The sequence below is a fragment of the Gracilinanus agilis genome, chromosome 2 (genome assembly GCF_016433145.1).
Source record: "Gracilinanus agilis isolate LMUSP501 chromosome 2, AgileGrace, whole genome shotgun sequence".
In the NCBI taxonomy this organism is placed as follows: Eukaryota; Metazoa; Chordata; class Mammalia; order Didelphimorphia; family Didelphidae; genus Gracilinanus; species Gracilinanus agilis.
This window is the reverse complement of record NC_058131.1, coordinates 199,461,838-199,489,813: the sequence shown is the minus strand read 5'-3', so window position 1 is coordinate 199,489,813 and position 27,976 is coordinate 199,461,838. Positions and strand designations below refer to the sequence as shown.

Genomic DNA, 27,976 nt, shown 5'->3' with positions numbered 1-27,976 from the left:
TTCAATATACATCTTCCCCCCAACCCCTTGGGGAATGTGTTGCTAGCCTGCATTAAGCAGCTTTAGCCAGTTTACCTTCCTTCCTCCTTCCTTAAACTGATTCCCTTCTCCCTGTTCCCTGAAATCATTAAATTCATTTAGTTTGTGAAAGATATAGCTTGTATCCAGTTAACTTGGGGTTATACTTACTACCTTCCTTTCACAAAACCAAGTATTTCATCCAAGCTGGTGCTGAGACTGCCACTGTCCTAGGGCCTGTGGTCTGATCTGTAGAAGACCTTAACCTCATATATCTTTATCCTGTGAGAGAATAATTTATACAAAGAAAGTTATTTTCACAAGGGTTTAGTCTCTATCCACTTACCACCTTGGCCCAGAATTACCAAACTTGAATAACCTCCATAATCAGCTCTGAAAGTATTCTGTTAACTGATTTCCAACTGATTCCAGTGTTGGGGGAGATGAAGGAGTACTCTATGGGCTCCTGCCCCTCCCATCCAGTCAGGTTTACCTGTTTCTCCTCTGATCTGGGACTGGGGAGAATCCATTGCCATCTGACCCTAATCTTACAACATAGAATAGCTGCAAGAAAGAACCAGTGAAGAACAAAGGAAACCAGAGTAGTATAAAAAATGTCATTAGATATATGATAGAAAAGAGGAAGGCAATCCATATGTTCCATTGCTTTTCATATACTTTCAAGAGATCTAAGACTCCCAACATATTGGGTGGACTCTTCATATTCATTAGAGGGCACAGAGAAAAGTCATGCTAATAAGGAGCGATCTTAGGAAGTATCTAATACATCAAAAAAATCACAAAATCTATCAAAATGTTGGTACTGGTAGAACAGTTGATACAAGACATCTATTGAAAGTCTATGATGAAGTATTCTAAAGGAATCTACAGAATCTAGGGGAAAATGGGATCAAGTTTAGAGAGTATATGTGATAAAGGGAATAACTCACAGCTCTTTGTTGTTAGAAGTTTTTTTCTCATCTACTTGGGATCTCACGATATTCCCTTTGGTTATTTTTCTTCTTTTCTGTCTATTACATATAGAAAATAATAATTGGTTAGTCTTTCTGATATAATGGGTTGTCAGATAAGAAGATCAATAAACAAAAATTTCAGACACCTCTTAAATGAAAGAACTTCTTTAATTATTCTTAAAAGAATGAAGGAAGATACTTTAATGAGGGTCCAACCAATGTCCAACATAGTAAAAGGTTTGAAAAAATACATATCACAAATGAATAATATGCCCTATTTTAAAAATAAGTGTGAGCATGACATAGAAGCTAGAGGCTGACCATGGAGACTGGAAGATTTATGTTCAAGTCTTACCTCTGATCCACTCTGACCATGTGACTATGGTCAAGTCATTTATACTCTTAGTGCCCCAAACAGCTCTTTTACAAAATTGTGTATCTATAACTATTGGGAAAATTTCCATTTCCAAGAACTCCTCAAAATTTGAAACCACACTTTCAGTCCCCTTCACAAAACAAAACAGTTTGCATTAACATATTTCAGTGAGAGTTTGAATCATAATCTAATTTTACTGAGACATTTATTTTCTGTCTTTTATAATCCCCAGGATATTACTGCCCTCAGATTTTGCACAGCTAATCTTTATCCAATGTATATGTCAGTTTTATTTACTTTTTCATATAGTTAATTTATTGTAGTATATTTGTACTTGTCTAGTCTGAAGTAGATTTTTTTAGAATAATTTCTCTAATTTTTAATGTTACTTTTATTCATTCTTGTATAGTTCAAAAGTATAAATTATTATCGACAAAAAAGTTATCTGCTTTTGTTTCCTGGTGGTATGCACATATCGTTCACTATAGCAGTAAAGAATATGATCTTAGCAAGTCTTATTCACTCTAGTTGAAAAGTCTTTTAATATGGGACTAATAGAAGACTGTATGTCTGTTATCCATGAATGAATTTTACCTAAAAATAATGATAATAATATGGGGCTTACTATACATCAACAGTCAGCTAATCACCTTACAAACATATTCTTACTTGATACTGTCAGTAATCCTGTGAGGTAGGTGTTACCATTATCCCCATCTTACAGCTGAGGAAATAGCAGGCAGAAGTGATGTGATTTTCTCTGGGTCACAGAGCTAGTACCTGAAGGTGGATTTGAACTGAGGACTATCTGAATCCAGGCCTAGCTCTTTCTATGTTTTGTGCCATTCCATGCCTAGATACTATTCATCCCCAGAAGGGTGGCCCACAAAGTAGTGATTTTTTTTTTCAGATTCAACAACTTACAAAGAATTTTCTATCTCAACAAAGAGGTAGATCTGTGATCTGTGCCAGGGATAGTGCTGCCTAGAAAGATTCTCTTTATAAAAAGAACAAGAGCATCAATAAAATATTTTAAAAATACATAGAAAGGCCCAAATTCACAAGTTACAAAAGGGCACTTTTCCTACTAGTAAAATTCAGTGACACACACTTTTAAAAAACAAACTCCACAGAACTGTTCACATTTTCATATATAATCCTCTTTTTGTTTTTTTGTGTATTGAAATATTTGTGATAATGATAACTGCTAAAGTCATAATAAGAAAATCTTAAAAATAAAAAGAATTTTATCTTTGTCAAGAATATTAAGAAAGTTTTTTTATGTCATAGATTATATGGCTCACCACTGAATATAGATTTATTTCCTGCTCTCATGGTGGAAGATTTGGTTCCTGGTAGCAGACTGGGCCCAACTTTGATGTGCCTTCTAAGTACACAATTTAAACGTCTACGAGATGGGGACAGGTAATTTGCATGCTCTGGCCAATACTTCATTGGAATACCAGATAAAGTTTAATAAGTGTACCTTAATAGTGCCCAAAATTACTATTTTTAATATTATTGTGTTTTCTGTGATATGGGGGAAGATAAGAGAGATGATCGTTTAGCTCCTCTATATGAGGCTAAGAAGAAAAACTATTCTTTATTCTTAGTAGTTATTTTAAAAAAAACAACCTTAAATTGTTTGAGCCTCCTCTTAGCAATATATATCTTGGAAACAATGCCAGATAAACCATATTATATGTTTTCTCTGACTGAATAATACTTTTGCTACATAAAATCTTCTAGGCATATTTTAGAAGGAATGGACCATTATAAAATTTTATGGTTTCTTTGATGAATTATACAGATGTTTTTAGATTTTTAGATTCAATCTATATTATAGTCTAAGATACTCAGTGCATTAACTCATACCAAAACTTTCAGAATTCCCTACTATGTAAATAATTCAGTTATATAAATAATAGTTCAGCTTGTTCCCTAAGGATATAGGTTTTTGGTTTATTTATGATTATTTTACATGCTTGTTTATTAGAGAATTTAATTTTTGCCCTTCACAAATAAAGACCAGTTGTTTTATGTCTTGTAAGTGATATTTCATAGAATATTAGAACTTGGATGGGACCTCAGAAATTATCTATTCCAGTTACCTCATTTTTGTTTAACAAAACTGAGCTCCTGGAGAGCATGGCTGATTTTTTTCCAAGATCCTGTAACTGTCTACAGTTGTCTTATTTTATAAGTGAATCTGACAAAAATTAGAATACTCATGGAATTAAACTTCAAGGTTTGGAGCAATTGTTTCAGTCTGTTACATCTAGTTATTTTGGGGCTTACTTTTTCTTGTTTGTTTCCATTTTTCTCTTTTCCCTTCTTCTGTCATACAAACTACAGGTTATGGTATGAAAACCCTGGCGTGTTTAGTCCTGCTCAGTTGACCCAAATCAAGCAGACATCCCTTGCCCGAATTCTTTGTGATAATTCTGACAACATTACTCATGTCCAAAGGGATGTCTTTAGAGTGGCCGAATTTCCACATGGATATAGTAGCTGTGATGAAATTCCCAAAGTGGACCTAAGAATGTGGCAGGATTGCTGTGAAGGTTTGTATATAAAGAAAAGAAATGGATTGGCCAATAAGAATCAATAGTTAAGGGGGCAGCTGGGTAGCTCAGTGGATTGAGAGTCAGGCCTAGAGATGGAGGTCCTAGGTTCAAATCCAGTCTCAGACACTTCCCAGCTGTGTGACCCTGGGCAAGTCACTTCACCCCCATTGCCTACCCTTACCACTCTTCCACCTAGGAGCCAATACACAGAAGTTAAGGGTTCAAAAATGTAAAAAAAAAATCAATATTTGGGGTCGGGGGAGGTGAAGCATGAACTAAAAGTAACATTGACTTTGCAAAAGAAAATAACTAAGTTTGATTCTAAACAAGCCAATTAAGCTCTCTGAGTCTCAGTTTCCCAATTTCTATACTGGGGATAATTCTTGCCTTGTATACTCCATAGAGTTGCTGTGAAGAAAATTCTCAACTAATGTATTATGTTTTTTAAAAAATGGTTATTTACTACAGTCAGTTTTGAATAGCTTTCTTATAAAGAAGATTGCTTTGAGAAGAAGCATAAAATCTTCTTTGAACAAAGGGTGACATTGAGTGGTTAGAATTAGCTAGAAAATACTCTTTCAATTGCTTGGACTGCCAAAGTCCACACTAATCTTAAAGATAGCTCTTTGCTACCCTGCCTTGATAGTTTTCTATGGGCAATGGGCAGTTTAATTGTCACATCGATTTTATTTCTGTTTTACTTTGCTTTTCCACATTTTTTGTATTTCTGTTTTCTTGTTTGATCCTTAGTTCAGTATTTCAAAAGACATTTAATTTCAGCAGTGTTGGTACTGCCTTCTCTCACGTAAGCCACTGTCTTTCCATCTTAATTGACAGATTTCATGAGTTCCTGTGGTCCTTTTCTCTCCCACATATTCAAGGTCAGCATGGTGTAGAATCTTTATATTTGGTGAGACTGACCTAGGGATGCCAGACACACAGTTTTGAAGTGTGGCACAGCACCTTCTAGCACTAATATGACACTGGCAAAGCCAGGAAGCTAGAATCCAGAGTCACCATTATATGCTGGGTGCATCAGTGAATAACTTTATTAGATCTGGTTTTGACTTTATTCTATCATTTTGTAAAAACAGAAGGTCAGATCTGGAAGGAACCTTTGAGATCATCCAATACAATCTCTTCATTTTATAGTTGTAGATCATGAAGGTTCAAATAGTTTTTCAATGGTCAGATGAATGATGGTAGATGTGGTACAGGGGTCCTAGTCTTCTAATTCCCAATTGGATGTTTTTCTTTCTAGTTGACCTCATGTTTCTTTGTTTGATTGAATCTAATTTTACTGTAACAGAGAGCTCCTAGTGAAGAAGTGTCTATCAATGAAGTTTACCTTTTTTGTTGCTCGAGGCACTGAGAGGTCTGATTTACCCTTAGCTGTAAATTAGTATTTGACAGATTCAGGACTTGAAATCAGATCTGCCTCACTCTGAGGCTAGTTTTTTACTTGCTTCACTCTGTGTCTCTCTCTATGTATCTCTGTCTCAGTGTAAGTATCACTCCTGAGAAAATTTTATATGTATGTGTGTGTATATATATGTGCATGTGTATGTATGTGTGTATGTCTAGATGATTATAGGCACACATATCTAATGGTGCTGAGCAGAATATTGATTTAACTGGCAACTAGATAAGATGGACTTAGGTGGGCTGTATGATAGACTTAGTTAATATTTATAGTTGGGAGTCTTGCATTCTCTACCTTTTCCAACTACTTTTCTTTTTTTTAATTTCTTTTTCTTTTTAAAATTTTTTTTAAAAAATTACATTTTTCCATGATTCTTGATTCATCATTTCTCCCTCCCCTAATCCCTTTCCCCTTCTGTAATTCACAAGCAATGCTACTGAGATATGCATATATATAATAACTCCAACCCATGTCCATATTATTCATTTTTGTTGATAAGTCATGTTTTCTTCTGCATTTCTACTCCCACAGTTCTCTATCTCGATGTGGATCGCATTCTTCTTATAAGTCCCACAGAATTGTTCTGGATCATTGAATTGTTATTAGAGCAAAGTTAATTACCTTCGATCGTCCCACAATGTTATAGTTTCTGTGTATAATGTTCTCTTGGTTCTGTTTATTTTACTCTCCATCAATTCATACAGGTCTTTCCAGTTCTTATAGAAATCCATCAATTCATCATTCCTTATAGCAGAGTAGTATTCCATCACCATCGTATACCACAATTTGTTTAGTCATTTCCCAATTGAGGGACATCCCCTCATTTTCCCATTTTTGCTACCTCAAAAAGTTCAGCTATAAATATTTTTGGAAAAACAGATCCTTGCTCAGACTTAAAAAGTATTTTTTTTAAATTTTTTAGAATATTTTTCCATGGTTACATGATTCTTATTCTTTCTCTCTCCCCCAACCCCACCTACTCCCCATAGCTGACACACAATTCCACTGGGTTTTACATTATCATTGATCAAGACCCATTTCCATATTATTGATGGACCACCCACTGGGGTGGTATAAGATTGGGGGTCAGATGGCAACAGATGCCATAGGTGGTCGTTTAGAGTCCACATCCCAAATCATATCGCCATCAACCCATGTGTTCAAGCAGTTGTTTTTCTTCTGTGTTTCTACTCCCACAGTTCTTCCTCTGAATGTGGATAGCATTCTTTCTCATAAATCCCTCAGAATTGTTCTGGATCACTGCATTTCTGCTAGTAGAGAAGTCCATTACATTCAATTGTGCCACAGTGTATCAGTCTCTGTGTACAATGTTCTCCTGGTTCTGCTCATTTCACTGTGCATTAATTCTTGGAGGTCTTTCCAGTTCACATGGAATTTCTCCAGTTCATTATTCCTTTTGAGCATAATAGTATTCCATCACCAACAGATAACACAATTTGTTCAGCCATTCTCCAATTGAAGGACATCCCCTCATTTTCCTATTTTTTGCCACCACAAATAGCACTTTTCACAGACTTTTTAAAAAAATCTCTTTGTGATATAAACCCAGTAGTGGTATTGCCCTTTTGACATGATTCCAAATTGCTCCCCCAGAATGGTTAGATCAATTCACAACTCCAGGAGCAATACATCAGTGTCCCAATTTTGTCACATCCCCTCTAGCATTTATTAATTTCCTTTACTGTCATATTGGCTACTCTGCTAGGTATAAGGGTTGTTTTGACCTGCATTTCTCAAATCAAGAGGGGTTTACAACATTTTTTCATATGATTATTGACAGTTTTGATTTCTTCATTTGAAAACTGTGTATTCATGTCCCTTGACCATATGTCAATTGGGGAGTGATTTGATTTCTTATAAATTTACTTAATTCTTTCTATATTTGAGAAATTAGAACTTTGTAAGAGAAATTTGTTATAACTTTTACCCCCATTTTGTTGCTTCCCCTTCTAATTTTGGTTGCATTGGTTTTATTTGTACAAAAGCCTTTTAATTTAATATAATCAATAATTATTCATTTTACGTCTTGTAATGTTCTCTATCTCTTGTTTGGTCTTAAACTCTGCCCTTCTCCATAGATCTGATAGGTAAACTATTCCATGTTCCCCTAATTTACTCATAATATAGCTCTTTATGTTTATAATATACCCATTTTTAACTTCTCTTGGTATAGGATGTAAGATATTGATCTAAGCCTAATTTTGGCTATATTATTTTCCAGTTTTCCCCACAGTCTTTGTCAAATAGTGAGTTCTTATCCCCAAAGCTGGGATCTTTGGGTTTATCACACACAAGATTGCTGAGGTCATTAACTCTAGCCTATTCAATTGATCCACCCCTCTATCTCTTAGCCAGTACCAGATTGTTTTGATGATCACAGCTTTATAGTGTAGTTTAAGATCTGGTACTCCTAGGCCACCATCCTTCACACTTTGTTTCATTAGTTCCCTTGATATTCTTGATCTTTTGTTCTTCCAGATGAATTATGTTTTAATTTTTTCCAATTCTATAAAAAAGTTTTTTGGTAATTTGATAGGTATGGCACTAAATAAATAAATTTAGGTAAGATTGTAATTTTTATTATATTGGTTCATCCTACCCATGAGCAATTAATGTTTTTCCAGTTGTTTAGATCTAGTTTTATTTGTGTGAAAAGTGTTTTGTAGTTGTATTTGTATAATACCCCAATTACTTTTCAACTGGATACTTTTTCATAAAAATTTCGAAGGATTTTTTTGGGTACCATTTTATTTGTGCCTTTTATTTTTCTGTTACAATTATTTCTTGATAGTTTTACTCATTACCTTCTCTAATCCACTCAACTTCCTTTGTAACAAAGAAAAAAAAGTTAAATACAACCATTAAATACAGAATCTACATCAGATAACATGCAACATCCTGTATCCATTCTGGCCTCCACATCTCAAAGGAAAATAAGGAGATGTACTTCCATTTAAAAAAATTTCCATTTTAATATGTTTTTTATTATTTTGTATTTGTCAGCTCTCATTGAACATGAGCATTTCCATATGCAGAATAGAAAAAAGAAGTTAGGTTTAATTTCTTTTTGAGAGCTAAGATTTATTATTAAAATTACCCAGTTTCAGCTTTGTTTTAATATTCTTTTCATTTGTATTATTACTGTACAAATGTTGGAATAATCTAATAAAGAATCATTTGTGCTCAGTGGAGACCTTGATTTACCTTAAAGTTAGTAGTTTATATTCTGCTTATTCCAGCTGTTGAACTTGTATCTGTTTTTGATATTTTCTCTGCATTTTTCTACCCAAAATACTTTTCCACCAGAATGTCAAGAGGGCAAGTTCTTAATTTGAAGAAAGTTGTCTTTATGAATTTTTGGGAAAAGCCAAGACTTTTTTCCCCAACCAGACACAAAAGACCTTTTCATTTTTTGATAACTAAACCAGATTGCCTTTAGCTGCCTAAGAAGCAGCACAGCCAGATTTTCTGTTTTCTTGGTCAGAAAATCTGAGTTTCCTTTGAAAGACTTAATCTTTGGAGACAAGTCTTCACATTCCATTATCTTCTTAGGAGTTTGTCTGTTAATTTGTTTGAGAATCTTAACCATCTCTAATATAGTGGAGTCTTGGTTCTTCTCATTCTCAAATCAGGCAACTGTTTGGGGTCACATTATTTTATAGCAACTCAATTCAATATTTATTGAGTATTCCCTGTGTGTGAAGCTGAAAGGATATTTAATATGCTTTTGCTGCTTTCATTTTAGCCTAAAAAGTATCCATAGTATAATTTGAGGAATTTAGGTTAGATTTTGCTTACTAAAATCATGTGCCTTTTCCCTTAATTAAAGACTGTCTTAATGCATAGTTCACAAAGGCAGTGCCTCTTTGTAGCATTTGATTTTCATTTATTTCTCTGCTTTTGGTTCATCTTCAAAATTGTTTTGAATATGCTCCAAGTTTTATATAGTAGGATCATAAATTTAGAACTGGTAGATATTCCATTCCAAAATCTCATTTTATAAATAATGAAACTAATGCTCAAAGGAGTTAGTTGACTTACCTAAGACTGTACAACTAGCAAAAAGCAGACCCAGAATTTGAACTGCCATTGTAATTCCAAATTTGGGTTCCTTTTGCTCTACTTCTTTATTCTTCTTTCTATTAAACATACTTGAAATTCAAAGGAACATTTAGATGCATCAGTTCAGTACCTTCTAGATCTTCTATGGCTGATAGGTCAGGTCTGAGGATGTTGAGTAATCTTTTCAGGCCCCATTAACTCATGGCTTCTTCAGTATGTATAGTATATGGCTGTGACTGGTTGAACCTAGAGTGGTTAGTAATGATTGAGATCTATCATGGTATAAAAAGTTCATTTTGTTGAAAGTCTCTATAATCTTTTGTAAGTATTTATAACTCATAGGGTGAGGAATTGTGGTTGAATGGAAGGATCAGGATTCAGATTTAGAAATATATGGGTTCAAAGTTTGCCTTTTTTGCTTGCAGTGTTTCTGACCATGTCCAAGTCATTTTATTTCTCAAGGCTCTCAGGTAGCTTCTTAAGACTTAACAGGTGTGGATACATTTGGGGAGAGGTCATTTTGTCACTAATTTAGTTCTTTAAGCCAGTGAAATCAAAGATTTTATAAAAAAATAAATAAAACAACAGGGTTCAGACTTAGGAGAGATCCTACTGATCATTATTTGCCTGCTTTTTTGCAAAGAAAGGAAGTGACTTGACCAGGAAGTATTGATAATAAATGGTAGAGCAGGCATTTGAATCCAGATCCTCAGACATAGAATACTGTAATTGTCTATTGTTTACCAATATTCCTTAGGCTCCCTGTTTTACTTACAAGAAAATCCTTTATAAGGTTGCTTTGAATATCCATAGTGAATCCATTATGAATGCATTATAAACAGACCCTAAAAAGTGGCAGACTTATTTAGTACAACTTTGCTACTTTCTTTGTTATTTAAGTGGTTGCCCATATAACTTTTAAATTATTCTTCTTTAAAACAATGCTCTTTTTCTTTTAATAATCCTTACCTTTCACCTTAGAGTCAATACTGTGTATTGGTTCCAAGGCAGAAGAGTGGTAAGGGCTAGGCAGTTGGGGTTAAATGACTTGCCCAGGGTCACACAGCTAGGATGGATTTGAGGCCAGATTGAACCTAGGACCTCCTGTCTCTAGGCCTGGTTCTCAATCCACTGAGCCACCTAGCTGCCCCCTACAATGCTGTTTTTACCTAGTATATATATTTTTTATGAAATCAATAAACTACTCTAGGTAGCAGTTGATACTGAGTTACTAAGAACTTCTGAGTGGTGTTGGTTGTAGTAATCATAATCTTCAAGATTAATGCGTTTTATTTGAAATATATGTTCAATTTCTATTGAACTATAAAATTATATATGTCAATAACTATATTTCCTTTGTCTGTAATTTTAGATTGTAGGACTAGAGGGCAGTTTAATGTGTTTTCATATCACTTCAGAGGAAAACGCTCTCTTGAATTCAGCTATCAGGAAGACAAACCTGCAAAGAAAACCAAAGCACGAAAAATACTAAGGTATTTTTGTACCAAATAACTTTTGTATAGCAGGTATCTTGCAGTCATGGAGATGGAGATGTGTTTTAATGGTCCAAGAAGTAGGGATATCATGTATACCATACTGATCACAAAAAGAATAGTGGTTGTAAAAGAAGCAAGAAGTAGGAGAACTTATGTGTTTTGTTTCTGTTGATTGGGGAAAGAGAAGGATTAGATGGGCAGAGAGAGGTCTGAACAGGATGGGTTAGGTCATGGAAATTAGATTGAATGGATAGAAACTCGTTTGTAGTCTTCTAATTTATCCTTGACAGTTTGATTTTCATCTTTTGTGTTTTCAGGGGCAGAGAGTATACTTCCAAGAGACTAAGGTGTAGGCAAAATTTGTTTTTGTCTTTTCCCATCCTCAATTTAATTATATATATTTTTACATACTTTGAGGGTGGGGGGGCATTCTTATCTTTTCTTAAAATGCTACCAGTTGAGAACAGTTGTTAGCAATGAATTTGAATTTTTTTTGTCCTTGTTGCAGTACTGTAAAGCACAGTCAGCCTTTCAATAACTTCACTTCTTCCTCTGATGAACATATGAATGTACCAGCAACAAATGACTTCAAAGAATTTGTTCTGGAAATGCAAAAGACCATCACGGGCCTCAGAAAACAGGTAACTAGAAAGACTAGTGACAACTGCCCTGTTTAGTTCTGAGGTTGTTATTTTCATTGTAAAAATTGTTTTCTAAAATAGCTCATTTCAAAATGCATATCTCTATAGTTCTGTGCCATTTCTCAAGTCACATACATGTACCATACATTCAGAAGTATTGCCACAGTCATTGAAATTCAGTGGTACAGAGGACAGCTGGGTGGCTCAGTGGATTGAGAGCCAGGTCTGGAGATGAGAGGTCCTGTCCGGGTCCAGCTGGACACAACCGAGGGGTCCGGGGAAACGGCAACCTAATTACCCATAGGGGAAGAAGAGGGGAAACCTCGCGTGCAAGACACAGAGTCGTTTTGATGGATACGAGGCTCGTTTATTGGAGATCTATGACAAGAATATATACGCTGAGGGCAGAAGGGAGTGGGCAGATACTAAGGGGGAAAGGAATGCGGAAAGGGAGCATAGAAAATCTCTGGTGGGGTCTTACTGTCTCCAAGCAAGGCTGGGCCTATGATCAATATCTTATCTTAGAAGAGTGAATGATATCTATTCTTAGAAGAGTGACTATCTTTTCTTAAAGTCTTGGTCCCTAACAAATCCCCCTTTCTTTTTTAAATAGAAAGGCATAAGGGATAAGTTTATTAACCTTTGGTCGTTGTTCAATCCAAGTCTGTCTTAACACTAGAAGTTTTTCCTAAGACACCTTGTGTTCCCTGGTCAATCCATAAGTGAGATTGGCAGTGACGGCCCCTGTCTTAGGCTACACAGGGGGAGTTACTCAACCATCAAGGGTTGAGGTCCTGTGCTACTCCCGTCATTGGGTTACCGCCCTGCTGGAAAACTGCAAACGAGTGTCACAAGGTTGTTCTGTGTCCATCATCTCAATACGATGGTATTGAACCATAGGGAACTTATCAAGGGCTGAGTTAACATTAGTTTTGATGAATTTCGTTAGACGTTGGAAGGCCCAAGGGCCAAAGGTTAAGATCAATAAAAATATAAAGAGAGGTGTAATAATAGTGGGAATTAAAGTGGAGAGCCAAGGAGAACCTCTGAGAAGGGTATTAAACCATCCTTCCTGTGCCTCGGCTTCCCTTTTCCTCTGGGCTAGCCGTTCACGCAACTTTGCCATAGATTCCCTTACTACGCCAGTATGGTCAGCGTAAAAACAACATTCCTCTTTGAGGGCTGCGCATAATCCCCCCTCTTTTAAAAAAAGGAGATCAAGACCGCGCCTATTCTGTAAGACTACCTCTGACAGAGAAGTGAGTGATTGTTCCAGGGCTGTGACAGACTTTTCGAGGGCTTCTAAATCAGTTGTCATGGCCATCTGAAGAGCGGCCAAGTATTGGGTCTGGAGAAGGGCAGTAGTGCCAGTGCCAATGCCTGCAGCAAGACCGCCGAGTCCTAACAGGATAGCTAAAGTAGTAAAGGGTTCCCTACGTATTCTAGGAGAGGGGGAGAGGAGGGAGGCCACACTGTCGTCCCTGTGGAAAGAGATACCTGGCCATAGCTGGACAAGAACACATAATTCAAGGGAGGTATTGAAAACTAGAAGAGATATACAAGGGGTGAGGCCAGTATTGCAAGCCCAAAAGCCATTATTCGGGGCTTCCAAAAAGGAAGGGGAAGGGGGGAGGTCAAGGGTGGAGTTACATAAGTGGGCATGAGATCGGGGAATGGTGCCTAAACAAAGGCCACGGCCAGAGACTTCAGCAAGGGTGAGATGGCGAGGAAAGACGGCGCAGCGCGGGGAAGCTAGAACTGTTTCATTGGGCTCTGCCATATAGGCAATACCTTCATAGTAAGGGGGTTGTGGACTCAGACAGAGCCAGCACTTAATCGTCAAATCTGGCCTGGAAGCATTCAGGGCAGTGTAGGCACCTGATACTAGAGATAAAAATCTGTCTGCTGTACCGGGAATATTTAGGGACCCTTGCTGTGACTGGGGCTGTAACTGGGAGGAGGGATTCGGAGATAAAGGGGAAAAAAAGGGGAACCGATGGGATGGGGAGAGGCGTGGGAGCCGGTAATGGCTGGGGGTTAGGGGAAAAGGGGCGTCGTTGTTCCGAGAGGATGATGTTAGGACCAACAGAAACAATGAGGGGCTGCACACGGAGGCGGAGGGTGAAAAGGAGAACATCATCAAAACCGCCCTTCTTATAGAGTCGTAAACCCCAAGTCAAGCCATCTGTCCATTTAACACTTCGTTTCCCCGCGTTGGTAAATGTGATAATGAGGGGATTACAATTAGGAGGACTGGGGGTGCACACAGCTGGACTGGATAGATTGCGGGTTATTGCTATCAAGTCCTGGTTCGCCTGGATCCAATATCCAGTGCCAATTGTTTCACATCCCCAGGCTGCACAAAATGGGCGCCTAGGGCACAAAGATCAACCGGAATGGAAGGAAACCACGTCCATTGGGGCCATTGCGAAGAAGAAACGGAGGTAATGATGGCTTGATTAACTGGATTGATGATCTCCCATCGTTGTTGGACCAGGAGATGAGGACTGGAAGTGGTGACCAGAAGGAAGGTGGAGTAGATGATGTAAACCGCCAGAGAAAACGAGTTCAGGATCTGGGGTCCCATCTGTGATGTCCTCAGGGTTGTGGTTCTGAAAAAGGAAGAAGAAAAAGACTTCTCCCTGGCTTAGGAGGGTTAGTATCAGGGGCGAAAGGTTTAATCAGTCTAGATGGAATCCAGCGGGCTTTATCAAAAATACAGGCGGAGCCCTTTCCCCAGAAAATGACGGGGTCGGGGCCACACCAGAGGCCCGTGACCTCTTTGGGTCACGCCAAAGGACTGTGGCCAGATTAGATGAAGTATGCTGATGCCAGTGGCGATCAGCAGCGGAACGCCCTTCGGCATCCAGCGTGAGGAAATTAAAAACAAAGAGGGCGTGAGCAAGAAGCAAATAAAGAGTTTCTTGGGCTTTGAGTTTGAATTTTATCTGGGGCAATGCTAAAGCCTCCAGCTTGGAGCTGTGTCAATGAGGGGGATGGGGAATTGACTATGGGAATGGAAAATGATAGCAGTCCGGGATGGAAGGCCTGGCTGTAAAGCCCCCATGGGTAGCATGGTCTTATTGACCTCACATAGGTCCTGTGGAAGTCTCCATTTCCCCGATTTCTTTTTAATAACAAAAATAGGTGTATTCCATGGGGAAGTGGAAGGTTCAAGGTGTCCAAGAGAGAGGTGCTCCTGCACTAGCATTAGGGCAGCTTGAACCTTCTCAGATGTTAGAGGCCACTGGTCAATCCAGACAGGGGAATCGGACTTCCAGGTGATCTTATCAGCCTAGATTGCAGGGGGATCAGTGACCTTTATACAAATTTTTTTGACCCAAGTCCTCCTTTATCGTTTTGGGCTGGGGGGGATATTGGGTGTAAGATGCCTTGTTCGTTCTTGCCAAGGCCTTTGCCTGGGAGGTACCCAGATTTCAGCATCATAGAGGTGACAGTATCACTGGGGCTCACCATGAGGAGCCGCATCTGGGCCAGAATATCCCTGCCCCAGAGATTAACGGGGAGTCCCGCGACTACATAGGGACGGGTAGTGCCACTATTGCCCTCAGTATCTTGCCAATGGAGGAGCTTAGTACTTTGGAGGGTATCTTGGATCTGACCTATTCCTGACAGGTGGGTGGCTGAGGGTTGAAGGGGCCAGGCTCGGGGCCAATGAGCCTGGGAGATGACAGTAGAGTCTGCCCCTGTGTCCAGCAGCCCTGTGAAGGTTTTTCCTTCGATCTTTAATTGCAGAGTGGGTCGGGACTCAGTAAGTTGTTGTACCCAATAAATGTTGGAAGAGCCGGGTGAGGAAGGACCTCGTTTTTGGGCTGCGGCGGGAAAATCGCCTATCATGGGGAGGGGGAGGGCCTGAGCTAAGCGTTTACCGGCAGGAATGGTAAACGGACGGTGAGGAGATTCTATGATAAGTTTTATCTCCCCTGTGTAGTCCTTATCAACAAGGGTGGGATGCACAACTACACCTTGTAAGGTGGTGAGCGCCCTGCTGATGACCAAGAAAAACATGCCAGGAGGCGGTGGTTCGAATTTGCCGGTGGGGAGGACTACCGGGCCTTCTTCAGGGGTCAATATTGGGGTGGAGGCGGCACAGAGGTCCAGGCCTGCGCTGCCGGCTGTGGCTCGAGTAAGGGAACTGGGCAGGGGCTCCCGTGGGAGCCCCGCATCCCGTTTCCCGACATTGGGGAAAAGTTCTGAGGTTTGGCTCGGCAATCTCGAGCCCAGTGCCGACCCTTTCGACATTTAGGGCAAACGCTGGGAGGTGGTCTTTGGGTTTGAGCCTGAAGGGGGGTGGGCTTAATTTTTAATTTTTTATAAATTGGCCGATGATGGTGGGGGAGGCCTGAAGTATCTGCGGCCCTGGAATTTCCACGGGATCCGCTTTCCTCCTCCCCCTCTTCCTCCGGTTCGGAGTCAGAGGAATCATGTGGGAGGGCAAGTTGGATGGTGGGGGATGGGGGGTTGTAGGGAGGAGGTCTATTCCTCAGAGCGCCATTGTTATGGTAGCGGGCTGTCTCCTCCTCTAGTTCGGCTTGATAAGCCGGATTAAGAGTGCTATCTTGAGGAGGGTCCGTGAATAGGACTGGATAAAGGCGTGGTCTGGGCTTAGAGGGAACAAGGGGCTCCTCAAGGGAGGGATTTTTGATAGGTTCCTCTAAAAGACAGGAGGGACGCTCATTCCCCTTGAGGGGCGAGCTCTGTTCTTTAGTGGAGTTTGGTTCTTCATTTTTTATCTTAGATTCTAAGATAGCGTCCTCGGCCAAGCTGAGGAGGTGCGAGACTTGTTGACTCGTGTCGGCTTCTTTAAGAAAGTCACGAATCAAGCCATAGAACCTGAACAGGTCCTTTTTTACTCTGCTGCCTCTCTTCCTAAGACTATGTTTTAGTTCAGTCATGAACACTGTTTCCTTCGAGAGTGTTTTTCCCATCATGCACACGTATTCCTTCCACTTTCCTAGCACACACACACACACACACACACACACACACACACACACACACACACCTTTTTTAGAAACACTCTTGATTTTTAAATGCCTATGGGGGATGGGACAACTTACCCTACCTCGAGGCGTCTTGCTCAGCCTCTACCCGTTACGTCTTCGCGGCCGCGACAGCTGCTCCTCAGTTGTCCGGTAAGCCGTTTTCGCCTTGCCCCGCGTTGGGCGCCACTGTCCGGGTCCAGCCGGACACAACCGAGGGGTCCGGGGAAACGGCAACCTAATTACCCATAGGGGAAGAAGAGGGGAAACCTCGCGTGCAAGACACAGAGTCGTTTTGATGGATACGAGGCTCGTTTATTGGAGATCTATGACAAGAATATATACGCTGAGGGCAGAAGGGGGTGGGCAGATACTAAGGGGGAAAGGAATGCGGAAAGGGAGCATAGAAAATCTCTGGTGGGGTCTTACTGTCTCCAAGCAAGGCTGGGCCTATGATCAATATCTTATCTTAGAAGAGTGAATGATATCTATTCTTAGAAGAGTGACTATCTTTTCTTAAAGTCTTGGTCCCTAACAAGGTCCTACCTTCAAATCTGCCTTTAGACACTTCCTAGCTGTGTGACCCTGGGCAAGTCACTTAACCCCCATTGCCTAGACCTTACCACTCTTCTGCTTTAGAACAGTATTGATTCTAACATGGAAGGTAAGAGTTTAAAAAAATCATTGTTGCAGATTATATCATAAATATTTGCTTTATTGTTCTTTTTTAAAAAATTTACTTCCAGCCATGCCAGGTTGTTCTTGATTCTCGTTTTTACAACCTAATAAGGATCTGACAGTTGAGTACTCGGATGGGAGACCACTAAAGTATGCCTAAGTATTACAAATGAAGGGTTTGGTGCTATTACCAGCCTTAGGATTATTGTCAAAGATGTATGAGATCTGAGGATCCTGTACCCAGTCTTTGCCTTTGACTATGTGACTTTTGGATCATTTCTGTGTTACTGAGGCTTTCTCATGGATGGAATGAGGATTATGATATTGTAGTATGCCTGTTAAGGGATCTTTGTTGATTGGAACAAGAAAGAGCACATAAAGAATTTTGTAAATTGTTTTATTCATTGGTGGATATATTGATGCATTACTTTTCCCAGAATCTGAGCATTTTAAAGGTAATTTATGATGGAAAGTTTTGACTTATAATGATTCCTCATTTGAGTAACGTCTAAACCACTGTAGTAGTAGCACTTCTGGGCGAATACTAAATACCTATTTGCACATATGTGTCCAAAGGTAAGTATATATTTAGAAATACTTATTTCTGTTTAGAGCTATCATTTATATTATGTTTCTATTGAGTAATAGAATAAACTGAGGCACTGACTGCTGAAAAATTTCCATGAAGGGGGCTAGAACATGTTAAATTTCATAGTTCATATACCCATAGCAGCCCTTCTCATTTTAGTTTATTCTTCTTGAAGTACTGATAAATTAGTTTTTCTTCATTACCTCTATGAAAAAAACGCATGGGAGGTACCTTTTGTGAGGGCTGAATTTTGCCACATTACCTCTGGAAAGTTCATAGGAATAAGAGAGCCCACATGTAGATAGTTTTTTAGAAATGTAGAGGATAGTAAGCTTCTATGCTCAAAATCACAGATTCTTAGCTTTTTTGTGCCATGGACCCCTTTGACATTCTGGTGAAATCTTTGTATCTCTTCTCTGAATGATATTTTAAGTGCATAAAATAAAATACATAGGATCAGAAAGGAAACCAATTATAATGAAATGTATTCATCAAAATATTAAACAAACAAGTTCAGAGCCTTATATCTAGTCAGTGATTCCCAAAGTGGGTGCTATTGCCCCCTGGTGGGTGCTACAGCAATCCAGGCAGGCATGATGGCCACAGGTGCATTTATCTTTCCTATTAATTGCTATTAAAATGTAAAAAAATTAATTTCCAGGGGGTCTAAGTAATATTTTTCTGGAAAGGGGGTGGTAGGCCAAAAAAGTTTGGGAACCACTGATCTAGATGATTTTCTTCTGAATTCCATTGAGTATATAATATATTAGGTTGCTAATACTAAACAGATTCAAGATAAATGAAATTTAAATAATTATGTGGAAAGCAAAACATTTTCATTTACTAATGTTAATCAAAGTTCTTTAATTTTTTCAATGAACAAAAGTCAATTTACTTTCTATCCTCCCTCTTCTCCTGAAAAAGAGAAAAAGAATAACCTTGTAACATATATGCATAGTCAAAAGACACAAATCTCTGCTTTGATTATGTTTTTTTAAAGTTTGTCTCCATCTGACATTTTTTTCTCTCTCCTTAAATTCAGTCTCTTGTATCATCTCAATCCTAATGATTGTTTTAATTTCATCTTCATCAGTGATACCTTTATCCTGTTCATATTAATGCTAGTAATAATAAAGTTCTTAGGAATTATAAGTATCTTTCCATATAGGAATAAAACAGTATTACCATATTAAGTTCCTTAATGAGTTCTCTTTCATGTTTGCCTGTTTTATATTTCTTTTAAATCTTGTGCTTGAATGCCAGATTTCCTATTCAGCTCAGGTCTTTTCATCATGAAGGCTTGAAAGTCCTATATTTTATTGTATGTCCACCCCTCTGCCTACCACCATCAAAGGATTTTACTTAGTATTGCCAAGTTGGTTATTCTTGGTTGTAACTGTAGCTCCTTTACCTTCTGGAATATCATATTACAAACTTTCTGCTTCTTTATCATGGTAGCTGCTAAATCTTATGTGCTCCTGACTGTGGCTCCATGATATTTGAATGATTCCTTTCTAGATGCTCACAGTGTTTTCTCTTTGACCTGGGATCTCTGGCATTTGGCTATAATATTCCTTTGAGTTTTTGTCTTGAGATTTCTTTCAGGAGATGATTGATAGATTCTTTCAGTTTCTATTTTACAATCTGGTTCCAAGATATCAGGGAAGTTTTCTTTATAATGTCTTGAAATATGTCTAGGCTCTTTATTTTTATCATGGCTTTGGCTTTTCCTTTTTATCATAGTTTTTAGATGGTCTAAATAATTCTTAAATTATCTTTCCTTGACCTGCTTTATAGATCAGTTGTTTTCTGTTCAGATATTTCATGTTTCCTTCTAAGTTTTATCTTCTGACTTTGTTTTATAGCATCTTGATATTTCATGGAATCATTAGCTTACACTTGCACAATTCTAATTTCTAAGGAATTATTTTATTCTGTGAAATTTTGTACTCATTTTACCATTTGGCCAGTACTTTTTTTTGTGAAGCAGTTACTTAAACCATTTATTCTCTTTTCATAATTTTCTTCCATTGCTCTAATTTCTTTTCCCAGTTTTTCCTCTAGTGCTTTTATTTTAAAAATAATTTTTGCTCTTTTTTTCCTTATTGCTTTCTTTATTTCTTCCAAGAATTCTTGTTAGACTTGTATCTAACCAGCATTCTTTTGAGGCTTTGCTTGTAGATGGCTGTTGTCTTCTGAGCTTTCCTCTTATCATAGTTGCTTTACATGGTCAGGTTCTTTTTTTAATTGTTTGCTCATTTTCTAGCCTATTTCTTGACTTTAAACTTTATGTTAGTATTGGGTTCTACTCACTTCTGATGGGGAATAAGGGGAAGTTACATTTGCAATGTTCAGTTTTTTCATCCTGCTGTTTTTACAACTAGTTCTGTGGTGTCTTTTAGTTTAGATGCTTTCAAGGTGGTCTGATCTGGTGAGAGGTGTGGTCATTTCTCTGGTGCTCTGTATTCTAGTCCTTACTCTAGTAAGAATTCTTGCTTCCTTGCAGCTAACTAATACTACTTTAATACTAGGACCAGGAACAAGGATAGGTTGGTGAGCCTTTTCCCAATTCCAGTGCCCAGAAGACAAATTCAAGCTGTCTGTGAGCCCCAGAATTACTGGAGAGAGTTGAGGGAAAAAGTGCTTGCTTTGAGCAGCTGGACAGAATGGTGGGGCATGCAAAAAATGTCCTTGCTGACTGGAAAGAGGGGGAAAGGAGCAGCTCCCCAGTGCTGGCTGTGCATATGTGCCAATGAGGAACTGGGCCTTCTTGGTTCTCTTTCTTTCTCCTCTCCCTGAAATTGTAATCAGGGCCTCTGTTTCCTTGTGACTTCACTTTAGACCTGAGTAATAGGCAGCAGAATTGCTAAATGGCACTTGGTTCCATGATTCGTGTTTGCACAGGGAACCCTTGTAATTGCTTTCTGACTTATTCCACTCCATTACCTTCTCTGGGTGGCGAGAACACCCCAAAGTGTGCTGCTATGCTGTAATTGCTACAGCCTCTAATGCCCAGAACTGGTATTGTTGCCACACTGTACTCCTGGCAAGTCCTGTGCCCCAGTGCCACAGACTTTGCTTCCAACCACTTAAGTTGTCTTGGGATGGAATGATATCTTGTCTTTTCTGTTGCCTGTGGGCTCCATTCAATTTAAGACACTATTTTATTTTTTTGGAAGGGAATGTTGGGAGATTTGACTAAAATGCTTCCTCTTTTCTTCTCCACTGAACTCTTCCTTTATATGTCGATCTAACAGATAATTTTTCCTATGTTTTCTTCATTTGCTTCTGATGTCACCTAATATATTTAAATTATATAAGCATTTTAACCTAATCATGGTATACAGTGTGGATTGATGATCTGTGTCTAGTTTCTATCAGACTAATTTCCACTTTTTTCAGCAGTTCTGTAAAATAGTGAGTTCTTGCCACTATAGCTTAGATCTCTGGGTTTATAAACACTAGATTACCACTATGATCATTCATTTCTGTATAGTGTACCTAATCTGTTGCACTAATCTGTTGTCCTATTTCTTATCGAGTACCAGATTATTTTTGATGATTATTGCTTTGTAGTGTAGTTTGAGATTTGGTAATCATAGATCACCCTCCTTTACTTTTTTTTCATTGATTCCTTTGAATTCCTTGCCCTTTTTGTTCCTTCAGATGAATTTTGTTACTTTTTCTAGTTTTATAAAACAATTCTTTGGAAGTTTGATTAATATGGCACTGAATAAATAAATTAATTTATTTAGTATTTTTATTTTTTATTATATTAGATCAGCCTACCCATGAGCCATCAATATTTCTCTAATTGTTTAGATCTGTTTTTATAGATGAAGTATTTTGTAATTGTGGTCATTATCTGAAAAGATGGCATTGAAAAGTGTTTTTAAAAGAAATGAGTCTTGAATCACTTTAAAAGTTTTTAAAAATTTTCTGTTGATGTCATGTGGTTTTAATTTTTGTTATCAATATATTATATTGTATTTATAGTTTTAATAGATTGAACTAATCTTGATGGAACAGTGGTAAAGGGAGAGACCAAATTGATATAGTTCTAGACCCTTGAACTACTGAGGTTGTCAATTTAAATATTGACAAAACTCAGGTTTATGAAAGTTTTAATTACTCCCTACTAGGAATATTAGCCAGTGATTTATATCCAATATATTAGGCATCTACATTTATAAAGAGATTTATACATTTTCAAGTTTCATCATTTGGGAAGATTCTCTATGTCTTTGCCTCTTAGAACTAGAGTCTTAATTTTAAAATTTGGTCTGGACCCAAACTTTTGGGAAAAAAGTAAAAATATTTAATTAGAGAAAGAATTTGAATTAGCAAGGGAGCTATGGTTCTTTTGATTTGGTAGGGGACTGGTGTGTTTGTTAAATTGCCATGAAGCCAATGTTAGCAGTGTTGCCCAATTTAATTCTTCTGCCCCAGTGTACATTATCTAAACTGCTCTGTGTCTGGGTGGTAAGAGATTCTTTTTTTTTAAAAATATTTTATTTTTTTAGAAAAATTTCCCAAGGTTACATGATTCTTGTTTTTACTTTCCCCTTCACCCCCTTAACCCCCCCCTCAATATCCAACGCACATTTCCACTGGTTTTAACATGTGTGATCAATCAAGACTTATTTACATATTATTGATAGTTGCATTGGTGTGGTCGTTTAGTGTCTACATCCCCAACCATGCCCACATCAACCCATGTGTTCAAGCGGTTGTTTTTCTTCTGTGTTTCCACTCCTGCAGTTCTTCCTCTGAATGTGGGTAGCATTCTTTTCCATAAATCCCAGAATTGTCCTGGGTCATTGCTGCCAATACAGAAGTCCATTACATTCAATTTTACCACAGTGTATCAGTCTCTGAGTACAATAATCTTCTGGCTCTGCTCCTTTCACTCTGCATCAATTCCTGGAGGTCTTTCCAGTTCACATGGAATTCCTTCATTTTATTATTTCTTTGAGCGCAATAGTATTCCATCACCAACATATACCACAATTTGTTTAGCCATTCCCCAATTGAAGGACATACCCTAATTTTCCAGTTTTTTGCCACCACAAAAAGCGCAACTATAAATATTTTTGTACAAGTCTGTTTATGATCTCTTTGGGGTACAAACCCAGCAATGCTATGGCTGGATCGAAGGGTAGGCAGTCTTTTAGAGCTCTTTGGGCATAGTTCCAAATTGCCATCCAGAATGGTTGGATCAGTTCACAACTCCACCAGCAGTGCATTAATGTCCCAATTTTGGCACATCCCCTCCAACATTCATTACTCTGGTAAGAGATTCTTAAGAGAGGGAAAGAGTGATCAGACTTTGTTTTCATTACTTTCTCTCTAGCTGTTTTTTTTTCTGCCTTCTTCCATTCAAAATGTCAAATGTTAATGTACAACTATTGCATTTAGAGAGTGCACTTTGTTTTAAGGAACTATTTCCATGCTTTGGGAGTATATAGTAAACTGTTACAAGGAAATACTAAACTCAAATCAAGTACATGTCCTTCATATCTTTTTTTCAAACAGAAATTAAGAGTAACATTTCCATTTAATATAAGATAATCTTTATAAGTGTTTAGCTATAATTGAAGATGTTCGTAAGCAGGATAGTCTCTAGAGTGCACTCACTCAGCTATTTGAAAACATTTATAGGGAAAGTTTTCATTTATCATGTTATAGTCAAGTATACTTCTCAATCCTTTTAGAAAAAATTTTTGATTTTTAGCTTTCCTCAAGTGTTTTCTTCAAGTATCTGGGTGCCAGCTTATGAAGTGCATTTATTTCTGGTGTCTTTATCTCAGTAATGGAGCCATGATTTCCTGCTTCTTAACCTCTTGACTTTCAGTTTCCCAAGAATTCTTTGTAATGAGATCAAGAAGATAAATTTTCATTAATTGGGGAGATGAGAAGGGTAATAAAAGTTAAGTTGAGAGGTCAGAAGACTTTCACAAGTGACTAATTAAACTTCAATCTTCTTACAGATAAAGAAACTTGAATCACGACTCAGTAAAACTGAATGCACTGATGAAAAGGGTAAATCATACTCAAGCAATGAAAAATGGAAAAGAGATTCATGTACTGTGTGTGAATGCAAAGTGAGTATGTGAGAAATCCTTGAACTCAGTTTTAGTCATCTTTTCCTCCTTGGAACTTCTGGTCTAGCTAACTTTATCCATTTTTAGTAGATCATAGCATAGAATGGGTGTTGTAGGGGTGAGGAAAAGGGAGCCAAAGAAGAGGTCAGATAAGTCAGGAAAATTTTTGGTTCTGATTTGAATTTGATTTGTTTTAATTTGAATTGTTTGATGATGAGGAAGGTTGGAAATGATGGAAACCTTTAGGTAGCAGTATTTTAAGTACTGGGGAGTGTTAGGCATTTGACTCCTGATTTTTTTAAATCTTTATTTTACACTTAAAGAAATATCTATGGAGGGTTTGCTTTTTTTTGTGAATAACCAGTTCCATGTTGGGACATTAATGAAAAAAATCTAACTTCACAGAATCTCTGAATTAGGAAGTATTCTTAGAGTACATGTAGTCTAACCCTTAGTTATCATAAAATCCCCTCAACATCACTCTCAACAAGTTATCATTCAGCTTTCCCTTAAAAACTACTAGTAATAGAGAATCAATAACATGTTAGGCTGACCATTTCACTTGTGGATAGCTCCAATGGTAGGAAATTTTTCCTTATATCTGTGAGCCTATCTGTAAAGTATGTGGACCATGACCATAGTGTGTGACCCATAACAATCCCAAGTGCAGCCCAAAGCAGTTTAAAATTAATTTGGGAATATTTAACAATATAAAGAAAATTCCAATAAAACATAGATGCTATTACATTTTAAAAATCAATCAAGATACAATCTACATGTATCTTTTTTTCAGATCAGTGGCCTCCATTTATATATGAATTTGACATTATTGATCTAATCCAACCCACACCTGAGGAGGAATCCCTTTTTTAAATGAAAAAGCTCAAAGGGTATAGAATTTGCTTAATTACATGAAAACTACAAAAAATGAATTAGATAATGTCCCCCAAAGTATCAGTGTGCAGAGCGGGGGAGAGGGGTATTTTTAGCGTAGATGTTTTAGAAAATAAAGTAACAAAATCTTTCTCCCATAGGATGGCCAGATCACTTGTTTTGTGGAATCTTGTCAGCCAGCAGATTGTCCAGCCCCAGTGAAGATCAAAGGAGAATGTTGTCCAGTCTGCTTAAAAAACACTGTTAGCAAGCCAAAGAAGCCATAGCTGCCTGTATACATTTTGGGGGTAGGGTGGGGGTGGGATTCTCTGCTAAGCCATCTTGAGATCAGGTGGCCAACACAGGTAAATGCAGACTTTAACAGTACATCCAGAATGGAGACATTTCACAACAGCATCAAGACTGATGCTGTTAAAGAATTGAATGCTGTGTGCATTCTTTATCTAGTTTCCCAGGAGACAGGCACCCCCATACAGATGTATGGAAAGGGAAGTAGGTGAATGGTTATATAACCTCTCGTAGGCTTCTCAGGTTTTTCTTTTGTATTAAATTAAAAATTGGTGCTACTATGAAATTGCACAGTCAGGCAAGTGAGGTCCCCCTGATGATTTACTGTGATCTTGTTTTAATTTAAACTCAGCCCAGTGGTACCTCAGAGCAGTGGGTAGAGATGAGCTTATGTCTAGCTGAGTTCTCAGTCTTAATGCAGGACAGAGCAAGAGTGCATGAAGATTATATAGGGGTAAATAACAAAGAAGGGTGTGGAAGAAGCCCAATGGAATGGGTATGAAGTTTCAAGAAACATTTACAAAAGGCATATATCTTTGGCAAGTCGAGAAGCATTTTTCATGAGTGTGTTAGCAGTGGAATATAGTCTTTTTTAATCCCCCTCAATGAACCCCAAAGTGATTGACATTCCTCTAGGTTTTGTTAGCCATATGAGTGATATTTCATAGCTCATCAACATTTAATCATAAAACAAAACTACTTTTCCTCCAAATGTGTGTAAATTCCTACTACTTTTCCCTTTTTGTATCTTCCCAAGTATGATTGTAATGAATATATGAACTCTTATTTAGAAATCAGCTGGTTTGAATTTCTGACCTGCATCCACAAAAATGTGTTTTTAAGACAATGTGAAAATCATATTTCATACCATTTAGTATATGCAAATACCTATTGATTATTGTGTGTACTGACAAAAACTTCCAGTAGATAGCCACTGTTCTTAGTTGTAGTGTCATTATTTGGGGTAAAAGGGCAGCAATAGCCTTGCCTTTGTTTCTAGCTTTTCTGGTTAGATATTTGAATGTTGAGAAGTTAATCACTTCCAGGTGTGCTATGCATGTTTGTTCAATTCCTATACCTCATTTGTGTGTTTTTTAAAAATATTTTCCACACCACTTTCCACATATAAGTATTAGAGGGACAGATAAACCAGCTCCATTATGCAAGAGACCTTTCTCTTTTAGTATTTCTGTTCTGAATCTTTGGTCATCATACACTTCAACAAAAGGCAACTCTTGTACCCTGTGTGACCTTTTTTTTTTTTTTAAACTTGGGCTGTATTTTGTGCCACTGACACCTTTCTCTCTGTCTTGCCCCAGTCCAACCACTGTGTTCTCTGAACATGCATAATGGAAATAGGTATGAAAACTGCACAATTGTTTTCTGTGAAAGCACATAAGATGATCACTTTGCAGGGTAGGCCAAAGTAAATGGTATGATTCTGCCCAGGATTATGAGATAAGGCTTTCTCATGCATGGTACATTGACTGTGACTAAGTCTTGGGATGATATGCCTTTTATAAATATATGACATAATCAGCATCATTCAAATGAGAGTCAGGGAACAGCCTTAGCACATAGTGTCCTTTGTTAGCAAAACATGGCTATGCGTACTATACTATGGCACATTTGTGATGGGCTACATTTGATAGTCCAGTCTTAAGAAGCTTCAAATTGATTTCATGCACCAACATTGGTTGGCTTCATCTTTGATTTGAATATCATTAAATGGCTTCATCAAGTCTCTTTAAATTTCATGGAACTCTTTTCAAATTCTCTGGTGAAAGTTTTTAAGATGAGAAAGATATTAAATAGTGGAGGGGGTTCTGTCAACCAGAAAAAGTTAAATGTTTCTCTTAACTTATCCTCAGAATTTTAGAGTAGTTATAAAATGCTCAGGTATAGAAACTATAGCAATGATTTTTCTACTCTTGTAGAAATTGTGGAAGTATTGCCATGTCTTAATAGCTTCTTGTTGGATGGGGTATTTTGTGGTGTGTGTGTGTATGATTTAGATGATATAAAAGGGGGCTAAAAATAAAAACATGCTTAGAGTGCCTGACTGAGGCATTTGTCAAAATGAATGTTTTGTCAGTGAACTGAAAATTCATGGAAGAGCTGAGCTGTGCCTTGCAATAACATTCTGTAATTTCCATCGAAATGTCTGCTGGATCACCAGTTTAATTTTTTTTTAAGGACAGTGGTTAGTGCCTGGATGAACTTTTCTGAGTAACCACTGTCAGAATATTGCTTTAATATGTTGCAAACTGTACATATTTATTTACGTTTCTAACTGTTATCAAGAGCAGAATGCTCTTGTTATGTTCAATGTAACCAATACATTTACCAAAGAAGTGTTTGCACTGTGTAATGATGCTTCCCAGTTTCAAATAAATGGGCCACGTTTTGAAGTGGAGACTTGGTTCCTCTTTTACTCATTCCTCTCCCAGTTTCAAATAAATGGGCCACGTTTTGAAGTGGAGACTTGGTTCCTCTTTTACTCATTCCTCTAATAGAAAGGTTACTTTGTTCTCCTTGTTCATCCAGTTGGTCTGCTGGTAGGGGATGGGGATTTGGAGAAAGTTAAAAATAGTAATTCTTATCTTGTAATACTGGTAGCACATTGAAATCATAGTGGGGAAGGGGTAATGATGAAAATATTCTCTTTTCTGTAGGCCAGAGGTTCTCAAACTTTTGGTTTCTTGAATAATATTAAAAATTATTACATACCCCACAAAGAGCTTTTGCCTATGTGAGTTATAGGTCTGAATATTTGCTATATCCAAAATTTAAAAAAAAAACCTTAGTATTACTATGAAAACAGTTTTGACCTTAAAAACCT

The 27,976-nt window shown here is 37.8% G+C and overlaps 1 protein-coding gene across 1 annotated transcript in view; it reads left to right on the top strand.

Annotated features, from left to right (window-relative positions):
- The window catches only part of PXDN (peroxidasin), a 158,222-nt gene extending 130,611 nt beyond the window's left edge, over positions 1 to 27,611 (top strand). The window contains exons 18-23 of the mRNA XM_044663613.1: positions 2,659 to 2,793; positions 3,724 to 3,932; positions 10,814 to 10,934; positions 11,446 to 11,578; positions 23,839 to 23,952; positions 24,987 to 27,611. Coding sequence (XP_044519548.1) covers positions 2,659 to 2,793; positions 3,724 to 3,932; positions 10,814 to 10,934; positions 11,446 to 11,578; positions 23,839 to 23,952; positions 24,987 to 25,112 — 838 coding nt within the window. The 3' untranslated portion in view covers positions 25,113 to 27,611. The remainder of the gene's footprint in view (positions 1 to 2,658; positions 2,794 to 3,723; positions 3,933 to 10,813; positions 10,935 to 11,445; positions 11,579 to 23,838; positions 23,953 to 24,986) is intronic.
- The last annotated feature ends 365 nt before the right edge of the window (positions 27,612 to 27,976 follow it).